General features: G+C 34.0%; 1 protein-coding gene across 3 annotated transcripts in view; it reads right to left on the bottom strand.

Moving 5' to 3' along the window:
* Positions 1-618: 618 nt before the first annotated feature.
* The window catches only part of LOC145259439 (xylose isomerase-like), a 128,042-nt gene continuing 108,432 nt past the window's right edge, over positions 619-20,228 (bottom strand). For all 3 annotated transcript variants that reach the window (XM_080117229.1, XM_080117228.1, XM_080117226.1), the window contains exons 11-15: positions 18,695-18,800; positions 10,941-11,043; positions 10,092-10,171; positions 7,032-7,106; positions 619-848 (exon numbers count right to left, since the gene is read on the bottom strand). In XM_080117229.1, the coding sequence (XP_079973355.1) occupies positions 765-848; positions 7,032-7,106; positions 10,092-10,171; positions 10,941-11,043; positions 18,695-18,800 (448 nt within the window). In that variant the 3' untranslated portion in view covers positions 619-764. The remainder of the gene's footprint in view (positions 849-7,031; positions 7,107-10,091; positions 10,172-10,940; positions 11,044-18,694; positions 18,801-20,228) is intronic.

Below are 20,228 nucleotides of genomic sequence, written 5' to 3'. Positions count from 1 at the left end.
GCTGTTACAATCGTCATCATTATGTGAAAAGTGATAACTCCATTTTACTAAAAGATTCGTTCAGTTGTTTTCATTTTTTGTTATTAATGTTATAAAACTTTGTAATATTAAAGTAGTTGAATGTTTTGCTTAATAAAAATTACAATATTGTGAGAAAAAAATGTACTGAAAATAGAAAAGTAGTAAAAAGAACAAAAAAAAAACAATTTAGCATGCTGAATCCTCACATGAAAAACTGAATGAATTTATTAGTAAAATGGAGTTATCCCCTCAGAACAATGATAACGATTGCAAAATCGCCAATATTTTGACCCGATATACAAGCGTATCAAATAGTTTTCCTGTTATTTTATTCTAGACTGACATACTTTACTTGTGTATTGATCGAAGCAACAACAAAAATAATTTCTACCACAGATTATATTGGTTGACTTTAGACATATGTTCTTCATCTTTAATTGTAACTGCTTACATGCTTACCAACTAATCGTATATATTAATGAGAGAAAGATATATGCAGGTATTTTTGTGTTTATCTTACACATTCTATGTCATTGAAATAAAAAACCTATACTTTTTAAAATTGTGGTTGGAGATGTAGAAAAGTGAATAAAGATATATGCATGTATTTTTGTTTATCTCACACATAAAAAAATAAACAAATTCCCACAATCAAGAGTTATTCCCCTTGTTATTTGGAAAGGAAAAAACAGTATCGAGGTCTAGAAAATCCAATAATTGAACAGTCATTTGCGGCGATTCGTTCAAACATAATGGCTAAGCATTGCTTGATAATGTTCTTGCTGACCAGAGACAACTTCAGGTTCACCATTCGTGAGTATGTAGGCCTAGAAATTAGACAAAACAAAATACTTGAGTTTCATGTTTACAGACAGAAGATAACATTTTAACAGTCATGGATTTAAAACAATTCAATCACAAACCATATGTTTTTAAAATCTGTGATATATGTAGGCATGACGAAACACAAATATCGCATTTAACAAATCATGTAAATCGATCAAGTTGTTGTATTTTTATAAAGAAAATCATTTTTAAGTGATAACACATATCTCACAAGCTTGAATTATTATCTTTGTTTTTTTTTTAGCTTGTTTTAAAAATGGCGCACAAGGCAGACACTCTTTGGCTACTTGTAAAGCTCGATTTTCTTATTTAAAAATAAAACTATTTGATCAATTCAGATGATTTTTGGAATATGATATTTTCATTTTGTCACGGCTACACACATTGTATAGATTTTTATTTATTTTTGCTTTTTAATTGTAGGGAAAATCACAACTTACTTAGCTAGCAAGAGTCGGTCATGTAAAAAAAAAAAAAAAAAAAAAAAAAAAGACTAAAATGGCGACACCCAATTGGTTTTATTGTTGAAGGTCACGTGAGCGACACAGACTGTCATCATTTATATGCAAATGAGACAGGACATGAAGCAAACAGAGGACGAGTTGGACGAAGGTGTGCTACGTACATTAATGTGTGCAACTTGAAAGAGTATTGAGTTTTGGAGTTGGAAGTTTTAACAAGAGTGAGTTGAATTTACCCGAGAGATTGTTAGTTCAACCATGTTAATATAATATTAATATAGGTGAACTTCTGGACAACAACTGAAATACCTTTTTATACATGCAAAAGTTAGGCCCATTTCTCACATTAACAGTAAAGCTAAACTACCTTATTTCAAGTTCATTCAACTTTACAGACAAACTTTTTTATATACTACTTGCAATATCAATCACAAGGTTAATTTGCTAGTTTTGAAAAAGGATATTTTATTAATTAAGTATTATTTGTTATTATGTTTTTAATTCAATAATTGTTTTGATTTCAATACAACAAATAGTTCTGTCTTGCAATATTGTTTTAGATCCTGGACAAATATTCATCATTTGTGCTCAAATGTTGCTTAATTTCTAACATGTTACAATCTACTCCTAAATTCTCAGTGAAAAGACAAATTGATCCTTTTTTTCAAACTCCAGAAGATTGTCACATAAAACTGCATATTACTGAACTTTATTCATTGTTCAGATGTCCAATTCTCGTATGAAATTTGAAGTTTTAAACTTAATTTTGTTTTTTAGATGGGAAATAGTACTACTTATTATTAATATATATATATATATATATATATATATATGTATAATAGCAGTTCAGCCTGGCTTTGCTCGGGCCCTATGTACAGTTCATAACTTTATGTGCATATGTATATAATATTAAAAAGTTTGACTCATATCTAGGTAACCTACATCTAAAATTTCAAGTGTTTAGACCCAAAATTGGCAGAGGAGTTTGGTAGAGTTTGCAAAGGTCAACTCTTTCAACTTTGACCTCTTGGCAGGCAAATTTTCGCCCAAAAACTGATTAAAAAGCTTGCTGTATGTCTGAATACCCTTTATGTAAAATTTCAAATGTTTAGACCCAAAATTGGCTGAACAATTTGCTAGAGACCACAAAATCTTTTGGAATTTGACTCCTTGGCAGACAAATTTTCGGCCAAAAACAGATTAAAAAGGTTGCCTTATGTCTGAATACACTTTAAGTAAAATTTCAAATGTTTAGACCAAAAATTTGCTGAATAATTTTGTAGAGACTGCAAAAGTCAATTTTTTTTTTTTTTTAAACTTTGATCCCAATTTTGACCCCTTAGCATTTTTTATTTTGGGCTCAAATCAAATTAAAAAGTTTGATCCATGTCCAAATAACCTACATCTAAAATTTCAAGTCTTTAGACCCAAAGTTGGCAGAGGAGTTTGGTAGAGTTTCCAAAGGTCAAATCGTTGAACTTTGATCCCTTGACAGCCAAATTTCTGGCCGACAACCAATTAAAAAGATTTTTCTAAATCTCAATACCCCTTATGTCAAATCTCGAGTCTGTAGACTGAAAATTGACAGAGTAGTTTGGCAGGGAAATGTACACAAACGGACAATTTTACTTTTATAGATATAGATATATATATGAATATAAGTTGACTAAACCTGTTATTTTTACGCATGCACAAATATATATTAATATCTTTAACAACATGATTTTTATAATTTTTATATGCATATGGATTTAGATCAGGCAATAACGTATAAGGCTGGCTACATATTTTTGTTTCAATTCTAGCTGATGGCATTTAATTCATATTCTTTTTTAATTTTGAAATCACTACTATATATTAGGTACAATATAATAATCAATAGAATATCGGCTCTATAGTAATAGATATGAAATCTGCATAAATTAAAATACATTAAAGCTTATTTTAGGACAAAGCCATGCAGGGCGATCTGCTAGTATATATATATATATATATATATATATATATATATATATATAGTATAAAGCTGAACGTGTGTGTGTGTGTGTGTCTGGTCATGAATAGGCTCCTATATGGTTGACTATTTTAAAAAACTGATTACATATAATAATAGATGTATCGAGGATCAGGAATGGGTATGTTTGATCTGGTAGAATGGTGGTTCATAAGAATTGTGGGGTCCGCGTTCACGCCTGGCCCCAAAGTATGGAAATAAAAAATGAAAAAAAAAAAAGTTTACAAGGGTTTTTGATATAGATGTACATAAGAATACTTTGATAAATATGTTTCAACTTAAATAGGGATGGTATAATAAAATTGTGGGGTCTGCGTTCACACCTGTACTCCATTGAAATATGGCACAAACTTTAACAAAGCTTTTTCATATCTATTTGCGTAAGTATACTTTGATAATTATGTTTCAGTTTGAAGAAATATGGTATAATAAAATTATTGGGTGTTCGTTTGCGCCTGATCTCCATAGAATGTAAATATGTCACAAAGTTTAAAAGGTTTTTTAAAAGGGGTGAGGATCCACAATAACACCTTAACTTTAATCTTAATTCACGTTAGCTTTTATTTATTTTTTTGAGTTGAATCATAGTGTGTCGAATAAATCCACCTCATAAATTCATGTTCTTATTAAAGTGAAAGCCCCCAAAAAAAAGTCAGAACTTTAGACAATTCTCGACACAAATTTTGCATAACTGTTTTTTTTTCCTTTTCCACTTGCACGTGGCACTCTTTAGAAAATAGATAAATAATAAAAAATAAGAACATTACTTGTTATTGTGTCAAAAGAAGGAAAAAATTCTGCTCACATGATTACGTGTCTTTTTAAAAACATTTACATAACCTTTTTATTTTTATATCTGTTTAAGCTTTTTTTTGTCAGTGTACTAGAAGGAATTCAGTTGATTACAACCCTTTCTGCGTGTTCTTTACATTACAATAGTACAACCCTGAATCCAACGGTGCAATACTACACCGTTCAATACTGTAAAACTAAAACAAAGCTGTTCTACTTGAAAAGGATGCCATTTCCTTCTTATTCATATCGATTCTTTACTGTAAAATACTAAAGTAATTACGTGTTTACTTTTTTAATATCCCATTTTGCTGTTTCAGATTATTTTACTAAAGTAAGTAAAGCTTCATTATTTTTCAAAACTGTTTTTGTTTCTTTGTTTTTCGATATCTCGTCGATATTATTTAGTAAAAGTGTTTAGCAGAAAAGCCAACAAACGACTACCCGAAAAAATAAATATACAAGAAATAAATGTTACCATAGTCAATGAAAGTTCAGTTCATGTTTTTTTTTTGTTTGAAATAGTTTTTAATGCTCTTTACTTGAAATAATTTCAGTGAACCGAAATTAAAACGAAATTTGAGGCTATAACTACTTAAATGAATTTTTATATAAACTACACATGCCATTATCGAATATTCCTCAAGCACAAAATAACGGAAAACATTAAAATATGTTTCTAAATATTCCTTACGTTGACGGAACTCTCTTAAATTGTTAACACAGAATGCTCAGATGCCCCTCCTTCAAATTGAAAACAGGGCTCTCCATTTCAAAGTCGCTGCCATTTGGATTTTTTTTAAACCGGTTCGTGAATTAAAAAAAATTTTTTTTTACAAACTACTTAAAAATACAAACCAATGAACTTTTCTACCATAAAAGTAACTTTTATTGACTATGGTAACATTTATTTCTTGTATATTTATATTATTATATATATAACATTTTCGCTTTGTAAGGAAACATTTTGTTGGTCACTCTTTGCTACGAATGGAAACAAAGTTGATATAAAAAAATATATTTTCACAAAAATTATCTTTACTTTCATCATATTTTGCTTAGGGTAAAATTTTTGTGATGAGATTCTTTATACAAAACATGATAATGTGTGAAGCGCATTCTTTTTCTTTTATTTTGTTTTTGCTTTGATATTGTTAATTTTAAGTCTAGTTTTTATATACAATTTTTGAAGAATTTTTAGTTGTTTACATTAGGCTGTGACGTATAATTTTTAAGAGGTATCTAAATTATGAATTGGGATAGTCATGTTCTTTCATGTGTTAGCAGATTGATATAGAGTCAGACAGATGTAATTTGAAAGTGTAGTAGTGATGTAGCCAATGTAATAACGTGTTTTAGTATTGTTGAAGATACATTTTAATATGGGTCATTGGAACCGATATATTACATTGATTCATTTTACAAATAATAATCATAATCATAATAATAATAATAATAATGATAATCATAATAATCATCATCATCATCTTTATATTAATACAATAGCGTGTGTGTTATTTCCTGTGTCACGCTTACATCCAGGTCGTTTAATTGTTATTTACTTCCATTTCTTGTCATAAATAATTTTACCAAGAATTCTTCATAAGTTTTGGTTTCAGTTTCGATCATAACTGATGGCACTCCAGTAATCTATTTTTTTTTTATAAATAATTTTATCAAGAATTCTTCATAAGTTTTCATTTCAATTTCGATTATAGCTGAAGGAACTCAAGTTATATATACATACATATATTTTTTTTCCAAGTTTTTATTTCGGTTTCGATTCAAGTCATATGGATACATTTTTTTATTTTTGAAATCGCAACATTATAATATATAAAAATTGATAGAACATTAGCTATAATAATATATACAAAACATGGAAGAATTAAAATATCATATTTAAATGTACTTTACCACCGGGCTTTACCGGGCGTTCGTGCTAGCTTAGATAAATACTTTTGCAGTTTTAACAAAAAAGCTACAAAAATATCAGAGTGTTCCCATTTACACTGAACATCTACAGAATGCCAACATCAATATATTACATATGAATGAGTCCCCTGTGGAATTTCCACAGGTCCCGCTAGTTGTTAACAATGCGATTAGAGATTTTGAATACATATATTTAAGCAAGCGTTATTAAACAGAACAGAATCCTTCTGCTTAATTTTTTTTTTTTTCCTCATTTTTTGTTCATTGATTTTTGTCACTTGAAAATGATTCAATAAAGAATAATAAGTACTGATGATACATATGATAGATTAATCTTTTTAATTTTGAAACTAAAAAAATAAGGAAAATCATAATACAAAAAGCTATATTAAAGTGGTAAATTCTGTTGTATTTGCTTAAATGAAAGAATACTGCCTAAATACATAGAATATATACGTATAAACTTTGCACCTGAAGCCAGTCAGAGGTTACATCAAACCAAAACTTTGTGCGGTCCTGGATATGACTTAAAACTATGTCTGATGGTGAGGCTCCAGCTTGCAGACTTTAATTACCATTGCTCCCAGGTCCACTCTGATCCGGAGTGGTAGTACCTGTTAAGGTCCCAACTATGGGTTAAATAGAAACCGACTTGAAAAAAAAAAAAAGAAACAAATATATTCTATTAAAATAATTTTCCTCAAAATCTTTGGATTCGGCATTAAATAACCTGAAAAGGGTTGATATGCCATAAAACAAAAATAACCAACCAAAACTTTGTAAGAATAACCTGCTATTACTCATTTAGATGCAATAGTTCAAATAATCCAAAGTGTACACGTATCAATACTTTAAAACAAATAAAGAAAAACACATTGCAACCTCCCTCCCCCACCTCATATTAAAGCTCTTTATTTTGCATACTATAACGAAAAAATGTGATCATTATTGTTCATACTCACTTCAAGTTCCTCAAATGTTGCATTTCCATCATTTATCTTTTGGCCAATACCAGACATATAACTGCTATAACGATTCTAAAAAAAGAAAAGAAAAGGACTAATGTTTAGCAATAGAACCACTAAGTAGAAAACTATTTTGTAAACACGTTTTCTTGCTTACCATTCTGATTCACAGTAACCCTGCCTAACAGCATTCATTAAATGAAAAGAGAGGCAGGCAGAGAGAGATGAGCATTGCATGCAAGAAATTAAAGAGCGCGAAGGCAACATGAGGGAAATTTTATGACTTGTTGACCCTAATAACATCACAAGCTCTTCCCCTCTACTTCCAGAATAAATTGTATAGAAGCTATGTCAAGAGCATCATATTATATCGCATTGAACGCTGGGTCTTCAACCCATCTTCTCAACCGACTGCAGTGAAAGGACCGATCCATGATTAAATGAATCTACATTATAAAGGTCTCTAGATGCAGAAAGATTTTCTATACTTTCCTCGCACAGCTTGCCTTTGAAATTCCTTTCCTGCTTCCTTGACAGTACAACATTCAAAAATTTAAATGCAATGTAAACATTTTGCTGCTCAACTTTTCACTAAGGTTGACCAATATAAATTTGGCCCCTACTCCAGTAACCTTACTCTCAAGTAGAAATATGGCTTGTTTGGTATGAATAAAAAAAAAAAGAAGAAATAAAAAATAAATTTAAAAAATCTGTTTAACCCGATAGATCCTAAAAGACAGGTGCATGTGGGTCAATTTCTATTATCATGAGGTCATGAACTGTTGTCTCTGATAATATCACAAATTGTCTCCCTCTACATCAATGGTAAATTGTATAGCAGCTGTATGAGGAGCATCCACTTAAATAGCAATGGATGCAAAGCCTTCACGCCATCCTTTTTTGACTGCATAACGATATATCTATGATTAGAGGGATTTGCAATGTGAAATCTGCCTAAACCTCACACATTAGGTTGGAGGATTTGCTGAAAGTCCTACATTTACTCAGTATACATGTTATCCTGAATTGGTTATATTGGTATGGTCATGTGAAGCATTCATCATCCTGGATAAACTGTTGCAGAAACATGGATATCTGGAATCGCAGGATGATTTTCTGGTCAAGGATTACTTGGAAGCAAGGAATTGAACAGGACTATACAGAGTAAAACTTGAAGATAGTTGACTTGCTGAACCCCAAATAAGGAAAAAATGATTTTAAATGAATAGAGACAAAAGGCATAAAGAGCTGTATTCGACAAATTGAAATCATTAAATAAAATTATTACAGAATATTTTGTTACTTAGAAAAATATAGTATGTGAAAAACAATTTTTTTTTAATTTTCAATCATTGCTTTTTATAATAGACTAAAAAAAAATGTTTTATTTAAATTTAGACAATTTTATGAAAGTTTAATTTGTGGAGGTTAAACATGAAATTATGACAGATGTATTTGTAAGTCTGTTCCACATTTAAAATCGATAGAAAAAACATTCAGAAGAAAGAAAGCATATTGTTTTTCAGTGAACGACTTATTCACCTTAGAAAATGATTTTAGGAAATTTTTACAACAAAACATACATTAATTGCATATTCACCTAAAATCTAAGAAAGGTAATCTATAATATAAATCTTACCTGTCTGTTTATATATATATATATATATATATATATATATCTGCCTAAAACTTTCAACAGAGGCGACAGATTTTCCAGAGTTCGGTATCATTTTGAAGCTCGACATCTTGGATGATAAATATCGAAAAATTGGCCAAAAACATTAATTCCTTCACCCTCAACTGGGCAGTTCTCTACAAGGAGGGATCGATTTTTTGCAAGCTATTTTTGCAAGTTATCATATCGGTTGGATTGACTTTGCCTAACTTTAACGTTCCAAACTTGCCATTGCATCATGTAGTAGAGGTAAAACATCAGATTTTCTTTCACTTTCTTTTCCGCCTTTGCGTCACGGGTTCGAGCCTGCCTGCCTACTACTATTTTTTTTTTTTTTTTTTGCTCAACACACACATCCAAACACTCGCTGAGCACCCAAGCTAGTCACTAATAAATTCAAAACCAAGACATTTCGAATAAAGGAAAGTAAAACTGGATATCTTTTCTAAGAGAGAAGAAAAGAACATTACCTCCCTTGTATCACTTAAACCTGTTTACTAACATAATCTTGTAACTGTGACGGCATTCACCTAGAGCTGGTTCTAAATGAGTTCACTGCATCTGATTTCAAGGTGGTTAACCCTCCCACTAATCGGCAGCTGAGTCCTTTGCATACTTCAACCATTTACGATTTCAACACGGGGCAGCCACCAGTTCCATGTCTGTTCTCACTGTTCCTATTCAAATCCTCAGTTTGCTATCTATGCACTTTTACTTGCCAGCAGGGGCTACCAGCTTGCAGATAAATTCTTTCTCAGGACATCAAAAAATGTGAATAAACCAACAAAGTCTCCTTAAAGAAAAGTCTCTGTGATACTGGTGTTGTTATATCTTACGCGGATGGTGCAGTTTAGAATTTGGTTTGAAAGATGGATGCATTGGATGTGACGAAAGCAGTACATGTTGAAAACCTTGGAAATTTCGCAACCATACAGCAGTATGGTGCATATCAATGCTAACATAATCTTGCTGTTCAAGCAATTTTGAATTGACATATAACTGAAGAGAAAATCCTACTGCATTTCATAAACCCTAGATAATGAATTGTTTTTTTTTTTTTACTGAAAAGTAACGATTTATTAAGGCTAAGAGCCTCTCAACAATAACGGTTGATGGCTTATTACAAGTGTTTACTGATGTTAGATTTGGAGAAAGTCATGTTGTAGCCATCAGGAAAGTAATCTTGTGGCAATGTGTTCCACAGAGATGAAGTTTATACCTATAGCATAATTTGATAAATAAAATTATTAGTTATCTTTCAAAACTGATAAACTAAAAATTTATGCTTCACCAGCTTGGGGATATCTGGATTTCTATAATTAGTCAAAAAACTAATAATTTCAATTCAAAGAAAATTTCCAAAATATAAAAAGAACCATTACTTTTACAAAAGCAGGAATGACGCCATCCTGAAGAATTTTTGCAGCAGCAAGAAGTCCTCGAGCAAAAGTATCCATGGCACCTGTATAAAAAAAAAAATGATTGAAATTTACTACATATCTGAAACCTTAAAATAAGAAATTATTGCATTTTATGTACAACTTGTTTATAAACAGTTTAGTGTACAGTTAAGGTCCAATCAACTAGCTGTACTTATCTGGAATTGTTCAGAGCTAGTGCCTTTACTTTCATTTTGTTCTGCTTTTTTTTCTTTTTTTTAACCGGTGTCATTATTTCATTTTTTTTTTTTTTTTCAAAATACTTTTAAGTTTCTAAATATAATTGTAAAAGTTAAATTTTGTAGCAGTCATCATACACAAGTTCACAAAGAAAACACAAGGTCACACCATGTGTCATCCATCAGTGATTGAACCTAGAGCAGCCCGCTTACAAAATAGAATCTTGCTAGTTTTGTGCAATGACGAAAGTTCACTTATGCAAATGAGGATTGTTTTTTAATTGTTTATTTTTAATTCTTATTATAACCAAGATCAGTTGCGTTTAAAAATGTAAGTTTTCATTTAATCTATGTATTATTTACTTTTAAGCTATGAGATTTTATTTCCCTGTTTGAATTTCATAGATGAAGATGGCTTTGTTTTATGCTTCCAAAAATCCAAAATATGGTCAACTTTCAGGAAAATCGTAACAACTTGGGATATTTGGTGTATCTTAAATGGTATGTGACTAAACCCTTTGCCTGGCAATATGAGAGAAGATCAGTAAGTAAAATTGAATGATTCTCAATAACAAATAGAAAGTAAAAAGAAAAACAAAAGAATAGTTCCTACCAATATGTGCAATAAACATATCGTTCAAATGAGTTGATTCACGACGTACTTTGCAGTCAAAGTTTAATCCACCTGGTTGAAGTCCTCCTTGTTCCAGAATTGTCTAAAATTTAAGATTAAAATATTTTTTTAAAAGATAGAATTTTCACGAGCAAAAACTATACATTTAATAAAGTTTGCAAGAAATATTGTCTTATATTCAGACACACACACTGGTTGTTCATGTATTGTCTGAAGGTTGAAAACACTTGTGACATCTCTACATAGATATTGTAAGAAAGAATAACGCACTCTCTGCTGCAGAAAATGCTTCATATAAGCATTTAAACCCAGAACTCCAACTTCCAACGTAGACCTCCATTACCATGTCTCCTTCTCCAACATCAGGTGTCTATATTCCAACCTTCCCGAGGTTGAAACCCAATTACAGGAGACAAAACTAGACCTATTGTTCCTAAGTGAAACTGACATTGGACTGACTATTTCCTTACACGAGTTCGTAATTAAAGGATATTCTAATTTAACATCCAAATCTGACCCCCAAGATCGCAATGGGTATAAAACATGTACATACATTAGAGATAGCTTTCGATGTGATATAGACATCTCCGGAGAAGACCCTAAATTGCCCTATGTGTTTCTGGGTTGCACTTGCTCGCACCACTGCATTTATATTTGCCCTCTATCACCCCCACAACAGCGGAATTACTATCTTTAAAAGCATATCTGGAAAAATTGTGTCTGCGCATCCTTCGGCTAATATTCATGTCTGTGGAGACTTCAATGTTCACAATATGGAATGGTTAGCCCACTTAAACAAGACAGATGATGAGGGAAGGTACTGTCACGATTTCTCCATTGCTTATGACCTAACTCAGATTGTTCACACACATACTTGTGTGACCAACACTGACTGTCAGTATGCAAGTCTCCTAGAGCTTTTTCTCACAACTTACCCTAAGCTATGTTCATTCTCTGTTCTGTTTCCACTGGGATCTTCCAACCAGTCAGTTGTCTTAGTTAAGATAAAAACAAAACATAATAAATCCTCTGACATACCTCTCGATTGTACAGTATATCAATACGCTGTGGCTGACTGGGATAGCATCCATAAATTTATATCAGATCTACGACTGCATTCCATGTTTAAAAAGAATTTGTCCTCTATAGTATCAGATCTGATGGAATGGTTAATTGTAGATATAGACCACTTCATACCCTCCAAAAATTCCAGCAAAAACCTAACAGCCAACCATGGTTCTCTCCAGAATGTGCTACTGCCATCGCACATAGAAACCAGTATTTCCATTGCCTCCAACATAATAGACATACTGAGACTACAGCCACCTTCAGAACAGCCAGCAACCACTGTAAACGAGTAATAAAGAATGCAAGAGAGTTGTATGTTCAGTCTGTCAAGTCCAAAGTAGCTGAGCAGAGGCTTAGTTCCCACCAGTTTTGGCAAATAACAAACAGGATCCTGAATAGAAGCATGTGCTCTTTCCACACTATCATCAATGGACCTGAGGTAATTTCATCAGCATCAGACAAAGCCAAACTCTTTGCCAAGAAATTTGCAGTTAATTCTACCCTATGTGATCAGGGCTGCCAACATGTCCGATATTTAAAAATTCAGGTGATGGGTCATCTTCATCCCAATACAGATCAATCAGTCTCCTGTGCGTCATGAGTAAGTTGTCAACCACTTCAGCAAAAATAGCCTCCTCAGTGACATGCAATATGATTTCCGTTCTGCTAGATCTACAGCAGATGTGCTAACAGTTACATCTCATAGGATTAGCGAATCTCTCAATGGAGGCTTCCTTTCTAGGGCAATTGCTCTTGACATATTAAAGACCTTTGATAGGGTATGGCATAAAGGCCTACTTCACAAGATCTCCAGCTACAGTATAGCTGGAAATGTTTTATCAATTATTAAACCATTTCTCTCTGATAGGTTTATAAGAGTAGTGGTTAATGAGCAGAAATCAGAAGCTCACAATATTAATGCCGGAGTCCCTCAGGGGCCCATCTCTCTTCCTGATCTATATCAATGATCTCCCAAATCACATACTAAGATCATTCATAGACATTTATGCTGATGACACTACCACCTATGGCAACACTTCAAAGGACGTAAATGATCAAATTATCTCTGCTTCTATCTCCTCTGATCTTGAGCACTTGATGCAATGAAGAAAGAGGTGGCTGGTTAATTTTAATGCATCTAAAACCAAGCTTCTATCTTTACATCATTAATGTTCTGATCCCAGTCTAGCACCAACTGAAATGAATGGCTCTTGTCTTGGGGAGATGATTTGGAAAGCTTCTGGGTCTGACCTTTACTTCTGATTAGTGATGGAACATGTACATCAAATCCATTGCCAAGGCTGCTGGAAAAATGGTGGAATCGTTCTACTGCGTCAGTAAATATCTCATTGCTGATGCAATTCTCTATCTGTATAAGAGCCAAGTACATTCAAGGATTGAGTACTGTTGCCACATTGTATCCTGCCTTGACAGAGTTCAAAATAGACTTTGTAGCCTAGTGAGGGGATGCCCTTTTCTCTTTCATGCAACCTCTTTCCCACAGAAGAGATGTTGCGATCCTGTCTCTGCTTTATCGTTATTTTCATGACAAGTGTTCGTCTGAGCTCCAACCTAGGATCTCTCTTGCGTGACTTCCACAAAAAACACTCGTCTAGCTGAAATCACTATCAATAATTTCCCCTACTCTTTATCTGTGCCTAAACCTAAACGTAGATTCCATGAACAAAGCTTCTTTCTAAGAATTGTACGCCTGTGGAACTCTGTTCCGTTTTCCTGCTTTCCAACTGACTACAATATGGTCGTCTTCAAGTCCAATGTAAACAAGTTTTTGATTAGTCATCCCCTTAAGTAATCCAATTTACCAAATTTCCACTATTAACAATTACAATATTTTTCCTATTGACAATGTACACTCATTAACCATTATCCTCAAATGGTCTCCGGGACTTGACAAGAGGTGAATCCTTTGTAAAAAAAAAATATTTTTTTTAATTTACATTTCATTTCTTTTTGTTGATAGGGTAATGATATATGCTTGTTGTCAAAAAAGTCAGGTTTAATCTCAGCTTGAAATACTTTCTTGTCTAATCATACTGAACAACTGTGATGCAGCAAAACAGTATTACATATATATATATATATATATATATATATATATATATATATATGAGAGAGAGAGAGAGAGAGAGATTATTTGGAAAATTTTAAACAAAAATGTATCTTAAATTCATGCCAACAAATTCAAGTAAAAAAAATGGTTGAAACTTGATTTTTTTAGGAACGAATGCACAAGGTTATAAAGCACAAATTGAATTCTAACCAGATTTTTTTTTTTTTTTTTATTACATTTTCACCCCAAACAAGGCATATTGCCACTTTGTTGTAGGGGGCTACTATCAGGGACATGGGCATCAGGGGTACTGTGTAGGGAGTTGGGCAGCAAGATGTCGGTTCACGTTGCATTTGAACTTCTGCATGTCAGTACAGTTGGGGAAGCAGGGACCCGGCAGGGAATTCCAAAGTTTAGCTGTCCTAGGGAAGAAACTACTGGAGTAGAAGGCTCTCTTACATGTAGGGATCTCTACTGTGAAGGGGTGGGATTTAGCTGCTTGTTGGGTTTGTCGGGGGTATTTACGTCGAGGAGGTACAAGTGCTTGCAGTTCGTCAGAGCATTCACCGTTAAAGAAAAGGCAGAGGGATGCAACATTTCATCGATGGGACAGGGGTTGAAGTTTAGATGACAGTTCAGGACCTATCAGATTGGCGACTCTCTTTTGAACCTTGTCTAGGAGCGAGAGACTAGTGGTAGATGCATCAGCCCAAATATGACAACAATACTCCATAATTGGGTGAATGGTGGCCTTATAGAGGTATAGGATACTTTCAGGCATTAGTATCTTTCTAGCATGGTAGAGAGAACCTACCTTCTTCACAGCGATCCTGACGATACTCTCGATGTAATTGTTCCAACTCAGGTTTCCTGAGAGCGTTAGGGCGAGGAGTTTAAAGGATGTACTTTCAGATAAAGAGTTATTGGCCATTACTATTGGTGGTAGAGAAGGTTTCTTGTAATTATTGAAGGAAACAAGTTTTGTCTTGGCATCACTGAATGTGACCATTCATTTATGTCCCCATTCCACTACAGATCGGAGGTCATTCTCTGGTGCTCCTGTCATTTCTTTAGATATGTGTTCATTTGTTTTCCTGTCGTATCTGTTATAGAGTGTGGTGTCGTCAGCATATATACCCATCTCACAGGCAATTTTATCAGGGAGGTCATTTATGAATATTAGGAATAACAGAGGTCCCAGGATAGACCCCTGAGGCACTCCCGCATTTATATCGTATTGTTTAGATGTACGACCGTCGAGGACAACCTGGATTTTTCTCTTATCTAAGAAGGATTTAATTATGTCATGTATTCTTCCAGTGATACCATATGATCTGATACCCTGTCAAAAAGCCTTAGATATATCTAGAGCTACTGCTCTACCCTCCCCCACTTTGTCCAGTGACTGGTATATATGTTCTGAGATTACAGTTAGGATGTCTGCTGTTGAACGGGCTTGTCTAAACCCATATTGTTTGTCAGTCAGAAGTTTAGCATCTGTAGGGTGATGGACTAGAGCTTGGTTAATTATTGTCTCAAATATTTTGGCGAAAAGTGAGAGGAGGCTAATGGGGCGATAATTTACTGGGTCAGTTCTTTCGCCAGAATTCTTGAAAACTGGTACTACAGAAGCAGTTTTCCAGCAGGCAGGAAAGCAAGATTCATTAAGGCATTTGTTGTAAAGTTTGGAGAGAACTGGAGCTACTTCGGCGGAGCACTTTTTTAATAGCACAGCCGGGATGAGATCAGGTCCACATGCTTTTGCAGTGTCAAGATTTCTTATGATAGCATGCACCTGAGAAGGGTTGATTTTCAGATCGTCTAGTGTGGCGTCTATCCGCAAAGGAAAGTCAGGGAGGGGGTGGTTCGCAGGGTCCAGTGTGGAGTTGGAGGCAAACCGACTGGCAAGCATGTTAGCCTTCTCGGTTGCTGAGCAAACAACCTCATGATTGTTGGATAGTGGGGGAATTGTTGATTAACCATTATTTACTACACTGTTGTAGATTTTCCAGAAGTTATGGGTTCCTAATTTCTGTGTTTTTATGCGTTTTTTGGTGGTTTCAGTAAATTCTCTCTTAGCTGTCACTATTTCTTTCTTACAGTTACTTCTGGCTTCTATATACTTTCGCCTGTTTGAACTGTTAAATCTGCGGTACGCATGCTGCCTTTGCACGATGGTAAGTAGAGGTAAACCATTGGGGAGAGTGGGGCTTGCTATAAAATTTCCGTGTGGGAACATGTGCTTCAATTGCTGTTTTGAACCATTCAGTGGTCTCATTTGCGCACTGTTCAGCAAGAAATGAAAAGATATTTTGCCATGGGGTGTCCCTGATGAGATCCCTGATGGCTTCCCAGTCATCTTTTTTATAATATCTTGTTGTTTTGAGCAGTGGCTCTTCAGTTTTAGCTCTAAAGTTTAGGGCTATTTCAACTATTACCACTGCATGATCGGCATTCCCAAGTGGGCTGTGGGCATTAGTTACACAGTCACCGGGAACCGTTGTCAGAAACAGATCTAGAAGTGATGCGAGTTGTTCTTGCTGGTCTGAGAAACGGGTTGGAAACGTAACCATCTCTGATAGGGAATGAGATATACAGAAGTTATATGTAGTAATACCAGCCGTGTCTGTGTGAGTAGAAAATCCAAGCCAGTTGCTGTGGTGGACATTGAAGTCACCAAACACATGCACTTGTGCGTTAGTGTCGAGGAAAAGTGCTGTATCTATGCTGTCAGAGACTTTGTTTATTAGGGTACAGTCCTGGGTCGAGGGAGAGCAGTAGAAAAAAGAACAAATGTCAATCTGAAATTTATCAATTTTAATGCAAAAGGAAAAAATAAAAACAATAGTTCTTATAAATATATATATTATATATATAAATATCCAACCATGATCTGTAGAGACCAAATAAACACGGTTGTAGATGTAATGTATATGTAAACAAAGTTACATCACATTGTTTGCATTATTTGGATTATTCAAACTTCTGTTCTCATTATGAGTAATATTTCAGCCGATGTAACTTCCAACTTTCTTCAGGTGTATCTTGTCAAACCCAGTAATCTGCACAGAATTTCAAACAGAATCCTTTTTTTAATCCACACGATGAACCCATGGCATAACAGATAAAATATTTGGTAAAATTCAATTCTCAATAAAACTCTTCTGGAGATTGAAAGTTCAATCCTCAGTGTGTGTGATGCAAAAAAATATAACTGCACAGTGGATACAGACGTTGAATCTCTACGGTTACAGGTGCACATTGTCTGAAGATAGCAGTTTCAATCTTATTCAAAGCCGGCCAGAGGCTTAGTTGGCTAAAACATGGTGAGACAACAGCAACTATGGAAGGCAGTAATTGCTGAGGATATAGTTAGGAGATTCAGTATTCCTATGCCGTCACAGTTAACCACCTGACGAAGAGCAGAGGAATAGTTGGTCAAAACATCATGAAACACTAACTAATAAAGATGAGGATGATAGTCCACAATAAATAAATGAATAAATAACTTTATTAGTGCTATTAATTAGCTCCCCCGAGCCTTTCAAAGTTGCTTCATGAGTTTGAATCCTATCATAGCCAGTCACACTGATGAGCCATAGTGCCATCGAAACATGTCAAGGATGGAATACTGCTGCCATATCTGGGCAGGAGCTGCTAAAAACTTCCTATCCTGCCTTGACAGAGTACAAAATAGACTTCGTGGCTTAGTGGGGGATGCCCTTTTATCTACCCTGCAACCTCTCTCCCACAGAAGAGACGTTGTGAGCCTATCCTTGTTTTATCGTTATTTCCATGGCAGGTGCTCGTCTGAACTCCAATCTCTGGTTCCCCCCTCGCCAATCTTTCACGAAAAACACCCGTCTAGCTGAATCCACTGTGAAAAATTTCCCCCACTCTTTATCTGGTCCTAAATCAAAATGTGGATTCCATGAACAAAGCTTCTTTCTTAGAACTGCACGCCTGTGGAACTCTGTTCCGTCTGCCTGCTTCCCACCTGACTACAACTTGGATGTCTTCAAGTCCAACGTTAACAAATTCCTAATGAACCACCCCCTTAAGTAAACCCTTCATCAAATCTCCACACTAACATACTGTACTTGCAATAACCCTTATCCCTGAGTGGCTTCCAGGCCTTGATAAGTGGTGACCACCGTGTAAAAAAAAAAAATGTCCATAGTTCACTATTTTATTTCTCTTTCCCTTCCTTTCTCTCTATATATATACTAGACACATTAGAGATGTATATTTAGTTGAGCAAATATGTTCAACAATGTGCAACAAAATAAACCTTAATTAAATTAATTAAAAAGAAAAATTATTAAAATAGAAAAATGTTAAATTGATAATTAAGAACCTAATTATTCAAAGAATTTTGTAATATGTTGTAGAAAAGCAAAGCAAAGAAAAAATATTTTCAAGAATTATCTTGAAAACGCAATGAAAAAATATTTTCAGGAAACTAAATAAGATATTAAATAGAGCCTAATATTAAATAAATTTTAAGTGATAATTTGAAAAGTGAAATGATATATATTTAGTTTGTAAATCGTTTACTGCAAAGCAGAATGAAAAATAATCTAAATTTGTTTACCTTCATGACCAAGGTTGTCTTTTTGACATCCATGGGGAACTCATCAGTATCCCAACCAAGATCAGGGGAACCAGTATTTGAATCAATAGAACCTAGCATTCCAAAGCTTTAAAAGAAGTATAAATATTTATTCATTTATTAAATTTATATCAGTGTGATAAACAAAAGAATCTAATTTTAGACATGATAAACTCAATATTTAGTAATCAAACAGAGCTTGTAAATGTATTTATTACAAGATTTTTATTAAATCAGATGAGAGTTGGTTATTAGGAAGAAGGAAACGCATATTGCGTTTGAAATGTAGCTGGAACTCAAGACACCCACTATCTTCAGATGAGGAACTGGCAATGCTTTTCTGAGCTGATTTGTGAATCAAAATAAAGTTCAACTATATCAAAAAAAAAAAAAAACAACAAGTCCATTTATTACTGTGTTACAAAAGTTTTCATTTGCAGAGAGCGAGGAATGATGGGGCAGATGCAATTCAATATGAGGGCGAATAGTCACAAAGAAAGGTACGTTGCAGATATTTTATTGTAATGAACACATTTTAGTACAAGTGGTAAACATTGCATGGGTGGCTGAAACAATTTTCATAAAAACAAAAATAAATAAGATGATATAATAAAATCTTGAAATAAATAAATATATACTAACAGTATTCACCCAGCATTGACCATGTAGAAATATATTGCTGGTTTCCTTCTAAAAAAAAAAAAAAAAAAAAAAAAAACTATTTTTTGACACTGTGCTTTGTTACAGACAACTAGCTGTAAAATGGCAAATGGCTTTAACAAATGGAAATAAATTCAATTACGAGAAGTATTCAATGTAATGCTCCTGACCTATTTCCACTTATTTGAGCTAGCTGAAATTGTACATGTGCAATGATTTATATCTCTATGGGTTATGTGGCAAATTACAGCTCTGTACTAATGATGGTTTCTGATTTACAAGTGTTTGAACAGAGGTGTAAAATGGAGCCTGTTGAGTTGTTGTGTGCAATGATCCGGTTTTGTATTTGAAAGGATGCACATCACAAGAGACTTTTGATGAAATGAAGAAAAAAATTATGGTAATGATGCCCCATCATATGACCTTGTAAAAAGCTGGCATCATAAATTTAAACGTCTGGAAGTCTAGAGAAACAGCTCCCATAGCTAGTCGCCCCTCCCACTTTTTATCACTGATGAGACATCTGTTAATCAAATTAAGGCTGACATTTTGGAAAATAGATGCATGACGATTTACCAAATAGCCCAAGATTAGTATAGGGTCTGTGGAAACTATCATTCATGACCATTTGGATATGCATAGATATGCATAAGATGTCTGCCAAATGGATTTCCAGGTTGCTGAGACCCTTCTAGAAGTGAGAATGCATCAAGTACTCGAAGATGAACTTGGAGATATGCAAAGATGAAACCAGAATCTATCACTATGATTCAGAGATTAAAGTCCAGTCAATATAATGAAAGCACTTGGACTCAACACCTTCAAAGAAAGTAAAGGTGCAGCCCTCCACTGGCAA

The sequence above is a fragment of the Euprymna scolopes genome, chromosome 3, assembly GCF_053919585.1.
Source record: "Euprymna scolopes isolate OS-2025 chromosome 3, ASM5391958v1, whole genome shotgun sequence".
Taxonomy (NCBI): Eukaryota; Metazoa; Mollusca; class Cephalopoda; order Sepiida; family Sepiolidae; genus Euprymna; species Euprymna scolopes.
This window is presented reverse-complemented; position numbering and strand designations above follow the sequence as displayed.